Source organism: Ictalurus furcatus, chromosome 26 (genome assembly GCF_023375685.1).
Source record: "Ictalurus furcatus strain D&B chromosome 26, Billie_1.0, whole genome shotgun sequence".
In the NCBI taxonomy this organism is placed as follows: Eukaryota; Metazoa; Chordata; class Actinopteri; order Siluriformes; family Ictaluridae; genus Ictalurus; species Ictalurus furcatus.
In genome coordinates this window covers 5,820,089-5,834,488 of record NC_071280.1, presented here as the reverse complement: position 1 = coordinate 5,834,488, position 14,400 = coordinate 5,820,089, and the positions used below count along the sequence as shown (strand labels likewise).

Here is a 14,400-nt window from a genome sequence, read left to right as displayed (position 1 = left end):
ACATCAGCAAAAGTAACACTGAAATGAAGGAAACTCTGTCATGGTTTGGAGGTTTTACATTCATCTTAAAATCCAGAATGTGTTCTCAGCCTCAGTAATGAATGCAATCCACACAGGGTAGGTGTACCATAATTAGATCAGCTGACTTTCTTCCATTCTTTACTCCAATTTAAATACGTTATGCTTTTGTTTTTTTCTAATAACACCCAAGTCATGTGCAGCTGAGGTCATAAGTTTACGTACGCCTTGCAGAATCTGTAAAATGTTAATCATTTAAAAATAACAAAAATCACAATAATGACCGAATTTACACAAACGAGTTCAAAAGTGCTTGATTCTTAATACTGTGCGTTATGACCTGGATGATCAACTGAATTTTTTTTAAAAAATTGCTTATTCAGGACCGTACTAAATAAAAAAACAAAATGCCATTTTTATGATCACTCTTTTTTTAAATTAGGAACATTCTGCAGATTCTGCAAGGCGTATGCAAACTCATAACCTCAACGTTATACGGTACTGAATAACATGCGAGGGACATTTTGCACCTGGTTCATGAAGCTGCAAAGGGGACGCAGTGGCACACAGCAGAGGAAGGAGGATTACATCTGTAGCTTTCCGTCTGAAAACTTTAGGGCTAGAGAAAGAACAAACGAATGAGGAATTTCTGACGGTAACAGTGGTAACTATTCAGAGGTAAGAAATGTATCTCTTCTATAATCACCAGTCTTCCATTTGCAAGATAACTGCTGCACACTGCACAGATTCAGCGGCACTTCTGGAAAACAACATGATGTCCATCAGTGTCTCCACTCTACAATCTGGTTGGATCAAAACAGGACTCCTGTGATACAGAGTTACACAAAGTATTAACCATAAACATTTGTTTATTTAGATACAGAAAAAAATATATATTTAAAAAAAAAAAATACAATAATCGCTGTTTATTTCCGCAATATATTTTTATTTATACAATTTTAACGGGGTCATAACATGATTTTTTTTAAAAATGTTTTCCTTCTGTTTGGGAGTGTAATGTATCTGTTTGTGCACGTATAAGCTCTGCAAAGTCCCAAAACTTATATTTTCCCGCAAAGGGATTTATTCTATCTAACAGAGAATACTCCTCCGGATTTACTTCCGTAATGTCTCTGCATCACGGCGTGCACTATCAGTACGTCAGTAATCCCGCCAGGTGAATCCAGGCTTCTGTGAATTCAGGCGCCATGTCGCGGAGATGCTGTGTGTTTAGCCTTACAAAAACGGACAAAATTAGGAACCAGTAGTTGCATTTTTTTTTTTCCCTAACACTGTTCGTGAGCAGTTCAACCCAAACGTTTGCTTGTGCACAGCGCAGGACAGCTTCCTCAACCCGGGAGAGTACAAGGCAGGCTTTATACAAAGGCTACCCCTGAAAAGTGGGGCGATTCCCATCTTGTGCTTCTGAATCAGAGCCTGTAAGTGTGTTTGATTATTTTATGAAGTATCTGCTATTGACTTTTCAAATGCGGAGTTTTGTGTTGTGGCTCAGTTGTAAGTGTTTGTTTGTTGATTGGTGGTCTTAGAGATGTTGATTGTGTCTGCTGTTGTGATTTTATCATGAAAAGGTTTATATTAATTGAATCACAAGAATTCCTAGTTTTCCCAAGGTATATCGCACGAGTGCCTATATACACACAAAGAGAAGCTGTGTTCATAGCAGAGTTAGCCCCGCCGGCGGGGCGCCGGAACTTACATCATATCTGAAAGGTGAGAGGGAGTTACAAAATAAAAACATACCACTGTGAAACGTTCTGCTCGTGTGGTGTTTGCAAACTTGCTTCCGCTTAATCACCCGCATTTTCTGAATCGGGCTTGAACTGATACAGTAAAACCGACGACATGTTGATTAGGAGCTTAGAGTTGCTGTAGAAGCCTTGGAGGCTACAGCTAAAGTTAATGCTAAGGGGCGTTACTTTTCCGACACACGCAAGGCTTTTGGCCAATCACAACACAATGGACCAGCTGGCCAATCAGAGCACTCTGGGCTTCTTTGGAAGGAGGGGCTTTGGAGAAATCGGAGCGCTTTAGGCATCCTGGCAATAACGGTACCTATTTGGTTAACCTATTCTCTTACAACCAATAAAACAACATAATTAATGTTTAAAAACGATTGAAACTCATAATATTACCCCTTTAACAAAATTACAAAAAAAGAAAGTATTCTTTGACAAAAATAGCAGCATTTTCTTATTTTTGCAAAAGAATTGTCGTTTCTTTAATCACCACATTTGTATTAATTTAAAGATCTGATTGTTAAATAAGTGCATTTCATGTTATAAAAAACAAAGTTAAAAAAAAAAAAGTTAATAATTGTGTTTTACGCTTCCTTACATTTATATGACATGTAAATCATGCATAAATTACCCATCACTACATTCGCCAGTACACAGAAAAAGGTATTACAGTCCATCAGTGCAACATGTTAGGTGCACATTCCTACCAGAGCACCATACAGATATAAAATCATGCTCTAACCCACCAGTTACAGCAGACATTTGGCGATGCCATCATAATGAGCTAGCCGACTCCATTTACTCCTTTCAGGCAAAATTCATGTCACTATTCACTTGTGATTTTTAAGTACAAAGACAAAGTAATCAATCGTGGACCTGTAAAGTGTAATGTCTATTGTATGCCCCAATACATCCCATTTCCTGTCCAAATCTGTCTTATGGAACGCTTTCAAAAGGCCAGAATGTTGGTTTGACTAGAACATTAGGCCTATATGGGATCCGCATGGTTCCAAAACCCATGAGTAGACAGGATGGTCTTCACATGCTTCAGTATCCTGGTATGCGTGTATCCCACCAGGCATACCCTGGATACAAGCTTAACTACTTTACTGTAAAATAGGATAGGACGCCAAATTACAGATGGGATAATTCCTAATCATAATCAAACTCATATTATTGTGCACCAACACTTGTTATCAGATCTCTATTCTCAATTTATAGAATAAATTGACAATAAAGAATTCTTATACCATATTTTGCTAGTCTCTATCAAAAGCATATACAGTGGGGGAAATAAGTATTGAACGCGTCAACATTATTTTCAGAGAGTCCACCAGCGTGGACCTCAAAATGTGAGGGATCTGGAGAGATTCTGTACGGAGGAACGGTCTCAGATCCCTCACCATGTATTCTCCAACCTCATCAGGCATTATAGGAGAAGACTCAGAGCTGATATCTTGGCAAAGTTAGGTAGCACAAAGTACTGAATAAAAGGGTGATAATTGTTGCACACCTATTTTTAACAAAGAAATTTATTTTTTGATAAACCTGTGTTGCGTTTGCAATTGTTTGACCTCCATGAGAGCAGAGTATTTTTGTGAATTTTTTTTTTTAAACAAAAAGATCAAAAGGTTAAACAAAGACTCTTTTTCCACTGCATTCTTTGCTCATATTTAAGGGTGCCAATATTAGTGGAAAGCACTGTATATATAAATGCTCTTAGATCTACAGCATTTTAAAAACAAACAAAAAAAACAATAGTAATTATCTGTACTTAAGCTTTTCTTTATCATTCTTTGAAGATAATTATTCTGTGTTTTAGAGGTGTATGACTATTATAACAATGTTACAAGTAAAAGATTTCATGGAAATGTAGTGAGATTTCTTGTAGAATTACAGTAATGGATGTTAATTATAGTAAAACCTATAACTGTTTTTTTTTTAAAATAGTTTATATGTTTTTAATCTGACAGTACTTTCCTTTTTTTATTTGTCACATACTGTATATAATGGTTAGAATTATATAACTGCCTCCCATTCTGCATACACATTAACTAACCATTTCTCCACCGGCTTCTACAACCTGAAGACCAGGAGGCGAAGTGGCTGCAATATCTCCGGGAATTTCAACTCATTGCAGGTTGCAATTCTACTCTGGCTGTGGGAGCACTTAGCATGTCAGGTATATTGAGTGCAGCTTGCAAGTTCAAGACATGCACCACGAGATCATCAAATACAGTGCTGTGGAAAAGTATTTCTTCTGTTTTTGTGTATATCTCATACTAAAATAGATTTAGATCTTCAAATGAAGTACAACATAACTCCTATGACAAAGTTGAAAAGAATCTTCCTCCCTCCATCCCCCTCTCTCATATATACATATATATCATTTCTAGTGAAACTGCACGTTTCGGTCAAAAGTCCTTCGACAACTGTGCAAACAGTGTGCTTCTGAGGCTGTAGTAAAACCAGTAGATTTTCAAAATGTTCCAAAATATATAGATGTTCTCCTTAGAACAAAAAGGCTGCTTTTAGTATGCTTTGTCTTAAGTGGAAGCTGAAGGTGTCTTCGTTGCAAGAGAAATGTTATAGTCTTCTAGATCCTTTTCAGATGTTTTAAAAGATAATGAATAGAATGAATGTGATGTACTACAGCTGAAATTGCCACACAGTATGAAATAAGAACTTACCTTGCAACAGCTTGAAGGACTGCTATGATGGGAAGTGTAAAGGAGTCATCTGGTACATTTGCTAATAACTCCAGTGGTCCCACAACATGTTTCCAAAACATTCTGCTCAGTGGTTCTGTACACTGGGTGAGAATTGTGGCTAACAACCTTAAGGCTGGGACGATAACAGCCTGTTCCTGTGAGGCTAACGAGGCAGCAACATGAGTCATTACTTCTTCAGTAACTGAAACAAACTCACTGTTGACAGGACAGCAGTTTGGTGTCTCAGTATTATTACTGTTGCTCAGCACTACTGGCATGATGGTGTTTAAAATGTGTGCTAAAATCTGACCAGTCAAAGAGGTAATGAAATGGCCGTTGTCATTTTGCAGATGGAGGACCAACTTAATGAATCCTGTGAAAGACACACAGAACAAACTCAATGCTTTTGTGATAAATTAAATACAACAAAACATTTTCTTTGTTTAATTAAGAACCAAAATTCCTGTTATATAGGCAACACCTAAACAGAATTAAACAGAAGTCACATTAAAAAAAGGACGTAATACAAAAGCAGCTTTAGTCTTATTGTGCTCGGAAAAACCACCTTTGAATACTTCATATGAGAATAGAAGCTGTTCTTTTTCCTGTGAGAATGAAAAAGGTCAAGATCCTGTAAGTAAGGACTCAATAGTTACCATTCCTGCAGAAAAAGTGAATGGATTGTGGATGCTGCAACATGTTCCACAAGCCCTGTAGCCACCCATAACGTACTGAGGAATTTTTCCAGAGATCCAGCGTATGCCAGCTATCTGGCTGAAACATATACTCCAATACTCCTCTCTCCTGTTTAAGCAAAAAATGAAGAGTGGTTACAACTAAATCTTTGAAGAATACACATTATACACCCAACATATTTCATATAATACCTCAAAGCTTTGTATATGCCAAAGTAATTGAAAAACAATTGGACAGATTATATAATATACTGTAACCAGAGCCAGACTTTTGCACATTCACTGTAACAAAGGACCGCACGCAAATGGGTTAGGGCCAGGGTTAGGGCGTAATGGTGTGGGGATGCTTTGCTGCTTCAGGGCCTGGACAACTTGCAATAATTGAGGGAAACATGAATTCTGCTCTCTACCAGAAAATCCTAAAGGAGAATGTCAGGTCTTCAGTCCGTAAGGTGAAACTCAAGTACAACTGGATTATGCAGCAAGACAATCAGTGTGTTTACATGGACAACAATAATCCACTCTTAACCCGATTAAGACCATACTTTGATTAAGAAACTAGCATGTAAACAGCAATTTTTAATTACCTTAATCTAATTAAGGTCATACTCGAATTAAGCTCTAATCGAATTAAGACAGGTGGAGTACTCCTGTTTTAGTCGCATTATGGACGTGCATTACAGACATGTAATCACCTTAATCACATTATGAACGTTGTGTGGGAGTTTTCACCACATTTTGCGAAAGGACACGATCACACACGGCAGTTTTACGTTTTACGGCAAACGAGAGAGTTCGGCTGTGTCCCAAACCGCATACTTGCCTACTATAGGCCTGTAGTGGGGAAAAATACATGTATCTCGGCGGCGGTAAGTACGCGGTTTGGGACGCAGCCCACGGCTTCAAGCAGTTCTCTATTAGCACGTATAGCATGACAAACAATTAACTGCACTTAAAGCGTTCGTAAAAAATGTTAATAAAAACACGCAAAACTGTATATGGTACCATAATGTAGACGAACTGTATGTTGATACGTGAAATTCTGGAGGGACGTCGGACGGCGTGGTGCGGTGACGTAATGACGCGGGCTGTTAATATAATTATGTTCTAAAACATGTAAAACGGGAACATGACAGGAGTATTCTAAAAGCGACTCATGTAAACACCTTAATCACATTATTATCTTACTCAGAGTAAGGTCAATAATTAGATTACTGCTGTCCATGTAAACGTAGTCAATGATCCAAAGCATGAGTAAGTTCTAGTCCTAGATGTAAGTGAAAGACAGATCTCCAGTTATCAGAAGCGTTTGGTTGCAGTTATTGCTGCTAAAGGAGGCACAACCAGATTTTATGTTTAAGGGGGCAAGTAGTTTTTCACATGTGTGATATGTGTTAGATAACTTTTTTTGGCTTCAATGAAAAAGAACCTGTATTGTGTGTTTACTCAGGTTGCCATTGTTGTACTTCATTTGAAGATCTAAAACTATTTGGTATGAGATATACACAAAAACAGAAGAAATCAGGATGGGGCCGAATACTTTTTCACAGCACAGTGGCTACCGCTCGCACTCACCGGTAAAACAAAGTTCACTCAAATCCTGCTCAATATATTACTTGAATAAATGCCTCAATTACAGGAGATAATAATTATGATATTTGTTGGGTGTTCTAGGATTTTATTAATTTATTTAAAGGTATTTAAATTAAACTGATTCATTTTGACCAGGGGTGTTAGCTCTGACTTTCGAACACAGTGTACAACAAAGCAAGAGAATATTATGTATAGAAGTGCTAGGTTTGACAGTCTTACCTCCAGCAAGGTGAAACTGTGCTCTTTACCTGCCAGCAGCCCAGCAAGTTTGAGTGAGAACGAAAAGACAGACGGATCTACTGTCTGCAATTTTGTTACTCTCTGCAAGAACTGTAGGAGATACGGCTGATACTGCATGAGATACTGCTCATCATCTGTCGGAGGAGGAAAACTTGCATTCAAACACAAATATTAAATTGTAATCTTTAATAAGCAAAAATCAATGAATTTGTCTAAGGATGGGATTCATATAAAATAATGTAGCCCTCTGTCTCAGTCGTACACTTATAAGTTGCTTTACAGTGGTGGTACGAACAACGGAGATTAAAGTAACAAGCTAAGGAACTCAGCTCTGATGTAACTGGACACTGAATCTAAATGACCACTTTAAAGGGTCTGAAATGTCCCCTTTATTTCTGCTTGTTGATGCCTGGATTTTTCCCCATGTGGCTCGTCTGAAGTTTGTACCCTGAATGTAATGAGGTGATCGGTCCATGGTAACGTGATTTAGGCACAAGCATTTAGACTTTAAAAGCAACTCCAATAAACTGGATTGAAATCCATTCAGTGGATCACGTACTAATATACACATCAGATCACTATTCAAGCAAAACATTTCCCGTGCTGCTTCGGCAGTCGTGGACCATGTGCATCATAATGTATTGTAGGTTGTTTGTTTGTCAGACATGGCTTGGAGTAATGGTCCTGCTTGCTCACAAAAACATTCTCACCAACATCTCACATGGTCCTGCAGATTTTTATTTGTATCTGGCAACAATATTTTCGAATTCACATTTTTGCTTATATTTTGGCAAAATTTTTTGGCATTTTTCATTGGTGAGTGTTGCTGTGATTTAAATAACTTAAGTAAGTAACCCTAACCAAGAGAAAGCAGTTACTACGGATGAATGAACATAGCAAATGTGCCACACAGCACCACGCAAGCAACACAATGCATTCAAAATATGCTGATGTTAATCAACAAGGCAACTCTTTGACTCATGAGCTTCGTATATAACTGAGTGGTCCTGCCCATATGAGAGTAAAAAAAAAAAAACTGCTAACTCCGACATATTCTTGTTGGGTCTTGCAGGATCCCAGTTCTGGTGCACAGTTCTAGCTTGGAATACACCAAAGTATTCACACTCATTTGACAGCGATGTCACGTACCACCTTTTTGTTTGAACAGTTGGATTAAAATCTATTTAAAAAAACACACCATTTTTATTTGGATTACAATCTTAATACTCAAGATGCATGAAACAATCACATGTAAAGCAGGGGTGTCAAACTTATTTTCGGTAAAGGGCCACATTATTACAAGTGGGCTGGACCAAAATGAGTATTTTTCTTTTAAATCAGTAGACCAGCAATGTATGGACAACTCCTCTTAAATGTCTTCTTTGGCAGCAGAGTTTAAGGCTCTGAATATATTGCTCTATTCTGCGCTCTAATGCAAGAATATTCACAAAGTCACATAAAATCCTTCCATCTAAAAGTCTGGATTAGCAACTAAGATGAGCGAATAGCAACAACACTTAAAAAAAAAAAAAAAATTGCATAACCACTAACAATTAGTTCATGGCAATAACATAAGACACATCAAATATATTTCACAGTTTTATTTGAACAGACCTTTATAAATAAATAAGCATTTAAAATTTTTAGGGCTATTCTTCGTTTTAAGAACAGCAGGAAAGTTTTCTTTTTTTATTAAAAACTAATATTAAGATATTAGAAGGGAATAATAACTGTGGTAGCTGGCAGTGGGATGTTTTATTTTGTCTTGGCTCTTTACGTTTAGCTAAAAACCCATTAATCTTAATGCATTCATCTGCATGCTCTTCGGCTGTAAGAGAATGGACAAGCACTCTGGTGGACCTCTCATATTAAACTTTGGTTCATGTTATAGACCAGTGGTTTTCAAAGTGGGGGCCACCAGGGGGCGCACGGGGGGCCTCAACAATTTGGTGTGAAAAATAAATTCTCACTCTCAGACAACCACACACACACACACACACGCACACACACACAATCAATTCCTAATGTAATGTAAAGATGTAAGATGTAATTATTAATAATAAAAAAGGGGGATATATTCAGAAGTCTGTATTTTTTAATGTGTTTTAAAGACATCTTGCAAAAGGGTGCGTCGGTCAAATGTCAAATGTCACAACCTCAGTTTGTGGTAAGGTTCATTCAGAGTGGTTTCATAGTGGAGCTTCACTTTGGATTAATGCCACAGACGTGTGACAGATGAAACACTTTTTTGGAATTAGAAAAACAATGCATACACTACTTCTTGGTCCAGTCATCTTTCATTGTCTTCCTTTTTCATCAATAACTTTTCTTCTTTCTTTTTTTTTTTTTTTTTGGTTGAGAAAAGCCATGTCATTACTTCACTAATCCGACCGGAAAGAAGAAATAAAAAGAAAACTATCTAGGAATGTCTGTAACATTCATCCCATTGTGATCTAATGTCTCTAGCACTGTAGCAAAGTGTTTGTTTGTGCTGTAACTCCACATGATTGGATAAACCACAACATGGGCTCTGGTACATACGCTGGGACTGTTCAAGTGTAGAGTCGCTAAACCTGGCCAGTTTTTTCCCCCTATACATTTATTGGATCTGTTACAGGCACTTTTTAAAGGTTCTTGGTTCACTTTGCTGGGTGCACATCTGTACTGTGGTCCACCAACTGACGAGCTAGTCTTTCGTGGAATAAAAAAAAAAGACTAGCTCTTTTTTCGTCTCGCTCAATCTAATGACAAGACGACCGTGATTTATTTAAAATGAGATTCTAAATTCATTCAGTGTTCTAGGTTACAACTTTACCAGGAATATAATCTTTATAGGTTCGAGCCAATGGGCAGTAAGCTTGACAACCCTGGGTTAAAGAAATAAAAGCAGCTGTGGGGTACTGATATTAAGGATCCTTGTGTGAACACAGAACAGGACTGATCACAGTTTTTTCCGCCCCAAAAAACACTGAAGTAGAAATTCTTCATTATTCCATCACTTAACCTAGGACGTGATCGTATGACACGTCGACAGAACGAGACACGACTTTGACAGGACTACCGATTCAAACGTACAGTACTTACTCTGCATTATCAGCTCTTTGAAATAATCAAGAAGCTTTTCCAGAGATGTGTCATCATGGAGCAAAAGTGTGGAATCAGCCAAAACTTCACAGACAGACGGCAGTAGGTTTAAGCAGTCACTGTCCATTGCTTGGTGATGCAGGTAACTTACGTAAGACGGCTATAAAGATAAACAATACACACCATAATTAACATTTTCCATGCAATTAGAGAAACCACTTATCTTTCTTCTTACGTTTTAAATGACAGGATTTTCCTCAAAAACGTGTCAACATTATTCACTTAATCCCCCCCTCCCCCCACCCCCCACCACCTCCTCCTACACCCCCGGCCCAAACACAGTCCCCTCTGAAAGTAGTGGGAAAGCAACGCCGTTCTTTTGTTTTTGTTTGTTTTTGGGCTTGAGATCAAAAGATGAACGAGATGATCGATCAGAATTTCAGCTTCCACTGATTGATTTTACATCGAGATGTGTTAAAGGACTTGGTTATTTAAAGGCCTGGTGATTGACTTGGCCAGCCTGACACCTTCCACTGTTCTTCCCTTATTTAACATCATAGATGAAACAAATAAGAATCTTTAACACATATACAGCGCCCTCCAATAATATCGGCACCCTTGGTAAATATGAGCAAAGAAGGCTGTGAATAATTTTGATTAAAAGTTAAACCTTTGGATCAAAAAAATTCACAAAAATACTCTGCTCTGATGGAGATCAAACAATTGCAAACACAACATGTTTATAAAAAACTGTCTTTGTTAAATATAGGTGTGCAACAATTATTGGCACCCTTTTAGTCAATACTTTGTGCTACCTCCATTCGCCAAGATAACAGCTGAGTCTTTTTCTATAATGATGAAGTTAGAGAATACATGACAAGGGATCTGAGATCATTCCTCCATACAGAATCTCTCCATGAGCACATCCAAGTGGCTTCTGAATCCATGTCAGCAGAATGCCAGAAACACTGTCAGAACTAATCACTTAACCTGCTACTAATCTTGCTAGCGTCCAGTGGTGAGAAAACATTGCGTTCATAGCACCCTGATATGTATAATATTTCATAAAGTTTTATACTAAATACTGTTGTTTTTTCCTCAGGATATGAGGTACTGGAGTACTACATATGCGACTATACTATTTCAAAATGCGGATATTACCTACATACAGTAACTTATTCCTCTAGCTGCTTCTCCGCGTCTCCTCCTCCTCGTGGCTGTAGGTGTTTTGGTTTTCTTCTTCGTCTTCGTCTTCTTCGTCTACTGTTTCTTCTTCTTTCGGTGCATTACCGCCACCAACTGGACTGACGTCTTCTTCTTCTTTTGGTTTTTAATGGCGGTTGGCAAACCAGTTAAAGGTGCATTACCGCCACCTACTGGACTGGAGTGTGGGCAGTTGATTGGCAGAAAAAATAAAAATAAAAAGGGGAATAAATAAATTAATAAATAAATAAATAAATAATAATACCAAAACAATACTATATAAATAAAAGAAAATAAAGAGATAAATAACTATATACTAGATATTCCTACTAGATTACTAAAGTCTCTGACTTATCCCAGTATTTTTTAGATAGTTTATTAGGTGGCGGTGCATTTAACCAGATGTTTTCCCCTGCAAGTTCTCCAGTGTCATGTTTTGTTTTTCAAAACATCTGCATCTCCTGCTCAGTCCTTTCCATCTTCTACCGCTTACTCCTTTTCAGGGTCACGGGGGAACCTGGAGCCTATCCCAGGGAGCATCGGGCACAAGGCGGGGTACACCCTGGACAGGGTGCCAGTCCATCACAGGGCACAATCACATACACATTCACACACTACAGACACTTTAGACACGCCAATCAGCCTACCATGCATGTCTTTGGACTGGGGGAGGAAACCGGAGTACCCGGAGGAAACCCCCGCAGCACGGGGAGAACATGCAAACTCCGCACACACACACAGGGCCACGGTGGGAATCGAACCCCCGACCCTGGAGGTGTGAGGGGAACGTGCTAACCACTATGCCACCGTGCGCCCTTTTATTATAATATGTTTTATTTAAACAAAAAATGTTTATATGCCCCTGTGTGATGGCAGTGAAAATGATTATTTTCATCACAAATTAAATGATTCTTTTTTTTTTCACAAAAAACATCAAGCAAACAAATATTTTAAAATGTTTATTAAAGTTCATGTTTAGCACAAATCACAATAAACTACAATTAAGGGCTTTCATTGCCTATATTTCTAATCCTTGTGTCTTATATTTTCTACAGAACTAACTACAGAACCAATGCAGCGCTAAAACTGTCAAACAGATTCAGTGTGTTTTACTTTCAAACGTTTGATCATATGTAACTTAAAATAGCTCTCAAACTAGAACACAGTGACGAGTGTAACACCAGTGTCAGTCTGAACTTATTTAACATATTCTATCATTTTCTGTTAACTAACACCAATAACCTAGACTCTGAGATTAGAATGAGATGTTTATAGGAAAGAGAAGAGCTAATAGAAACTATTAACGCGTATGCACTAGGTAATAACATTTATTATACTGATTATGATAAATGTTTTTGTTTGTTTGTTTATTTTTTTTTTGAGAGAGCCATTGAAGTAACCTGATGGAGTTTACTGCAAGAGAAAAGTAGATCATTAAGGTGTCATTGTCACCTATTATAAACATTTTTATTTGAATATTTTCAGTGAAACTGTTATATAGGTATTTATATATGCAGAGAGAAATGGCAGAAGCAATCTGATATACTGAAACACATCCCATTTCTTTCCCAACTGTTTACATTCACAGACATAACCGACTGTGTTTGCATGAATACTCGGCCAGACCTACATTTTGACATGTGTGTTTCATCAAGTTGTTTCACAGTAACTGGTCTCATAAACAGAAACCACATTACTCAAATGAACATGAACACATGAACTAAGTTCTGAAGATTAAAGTGAGATTTATTAAGATTTCCGAGAGGCTCAAAGCAGCCAATTTTGAAAAATTGCAAGCTCCTCCAAATATTTCAGTTTCCTTAAAATCCTAGAGTGACTGTGAAGTGAAGACAGCTCTGATGGAGGAGTGGGGCATTCAGAACATAGTGCGATGTTTTTTAGCTGATGCTGCTGCCAAATTGAAGGCATGTGCCAGCGGCCTGATGCGCTGCCACACAAGCTGCATCACACATACCCTAAACTTGGTTGTGAAAAAGGCCATAAAACCAACACCAGGACTTGAGGATATTAAAGGTCTGAAAGATTGTGGGTCATTTCAAGTCCAACACAACAGCAAGAGAAAGACTATTGCTGTCACAAAAGCAGATGGGCAAGCAGATTGTGCAACAACCTCATGAGGCTTCTCTTGGAGAGGACGTCTACATGTGACTATGAGTGTTATGAGCCTGGCAACTCTGCTTGATCCACTGTAGGCTTCTGCAGCCAGTCAAATGCACAGAGTGCTGTGAGACATCTCACAGCAAAATGTGCTGCAATCATCAGAGCTGAGGCATTTCAAAACACCCCATCCACATCCTCTCAGATGCCCTCATCACAACTAGAGCCAGTAGGTGCCACAGGCATCCATGCAACCCACTCAGGTACTATTTGTGTGTGTGTGTGTGTGAAAAATGATGAAAAATGCAACTGAAGATGCCACAGTTCAGGTTCAATGACCCAGTGACTCAGTGACGCAAATATTCCACGCACAGAAGATTCCCTGCATTAATGGATAATGCATTATCTTGCCCTGGAATGTTTATGCACTCCTGCCTCCTCAGTCCCATGTGAGAGAATATTCTCATAGGCAGGAGAAATAGTTAATAAGAAAAAGAAACAGACTTAGCCCATGCACTGTTGAACGAGTCCTGTTCAATAAATAAAAATCTTTAGTCTTACATTTCCCATAAAATATAATGTCAACTTCCCAGTTCACAAGCAGTTCAACTGACCCTTCCACAATAATATTCATTTATTTTTGGTCATATATATTCCTACATGAGTCTTGCCAATGAACTCAGGTTTAGGACTAAGGCAAAACCTTACATGAATCAGGCTGCTTGTGTTGATCAAGGCAGATTCATAAAAATGGCTACAGTACAAGTTCATTCGTCCCATTATAAATTCTTTCATAAATTCATTCATAGACTCATTTATTCATACATTGCATAAGTACTACATCAACACTGACACATGACACATAACACATGAAAGACTATTTATTTTTATTGCCTTTATGGTTTTCAGAGTACTAAGTGATTGACTTATTGCATGAAACAATAAAAAATGACCGGGTCCCCTTGGACAGTGTTTTCACAG

The 14,400-nt window shown here is 38.1% G+C and overlaps 1 protein-coding gene across 3 annotated transcripts in view; it reads right to left on the bottom strand.

The window, feature by feature from the left end:
- The window catches only part of brat1 (BRCA1-associated ATM activator 1), a 30,958-nt gene extending 18,838 nt beyond the window's left edge, over window positions 1-12,120 (bottom strand). The window contains exons 1-7 of one of the 3 annotated variants that reach the window (XM_053615491.1): window positions 11,260-12,120; window positions 10,099-10,258; window positions 6,994-7,148; window positions 5,143-5,290; window positions 4,466-4,859; window positions 725-844; window positions 549-637 (exon numbers count right to left, since the gene is read on the bottom strand). In XM_053615491.1, the coding sequence (XP_053471466.1) occupies window positions 549-637; window positions 725-844; window positions 4,466-4,859; window positions 5,143-5,290; window positions 6,994-7,148; window positions 10,099-10,225 (1,033 nt within the window). In that variant the 5' untranslated portion in view covers window positions 10,226-10,258; window positions 11,260-12,120. The remainder of the gene's footprint in view (window positions 1-548; window positions 638-724; window positions 845-4,465; window positions 4,860-5,142; window positions 5,291-6,993; window positions 7,149-10,098; window positions 10,259-11,259) is intronic. The other 2 variants (XM_053615493.1, XM_053615494.1) reach the window with 2 other exon arrangements.
- Between the last annotated feature and the right edge of the window lie 2,280 nt (window positions 12,121-14,400).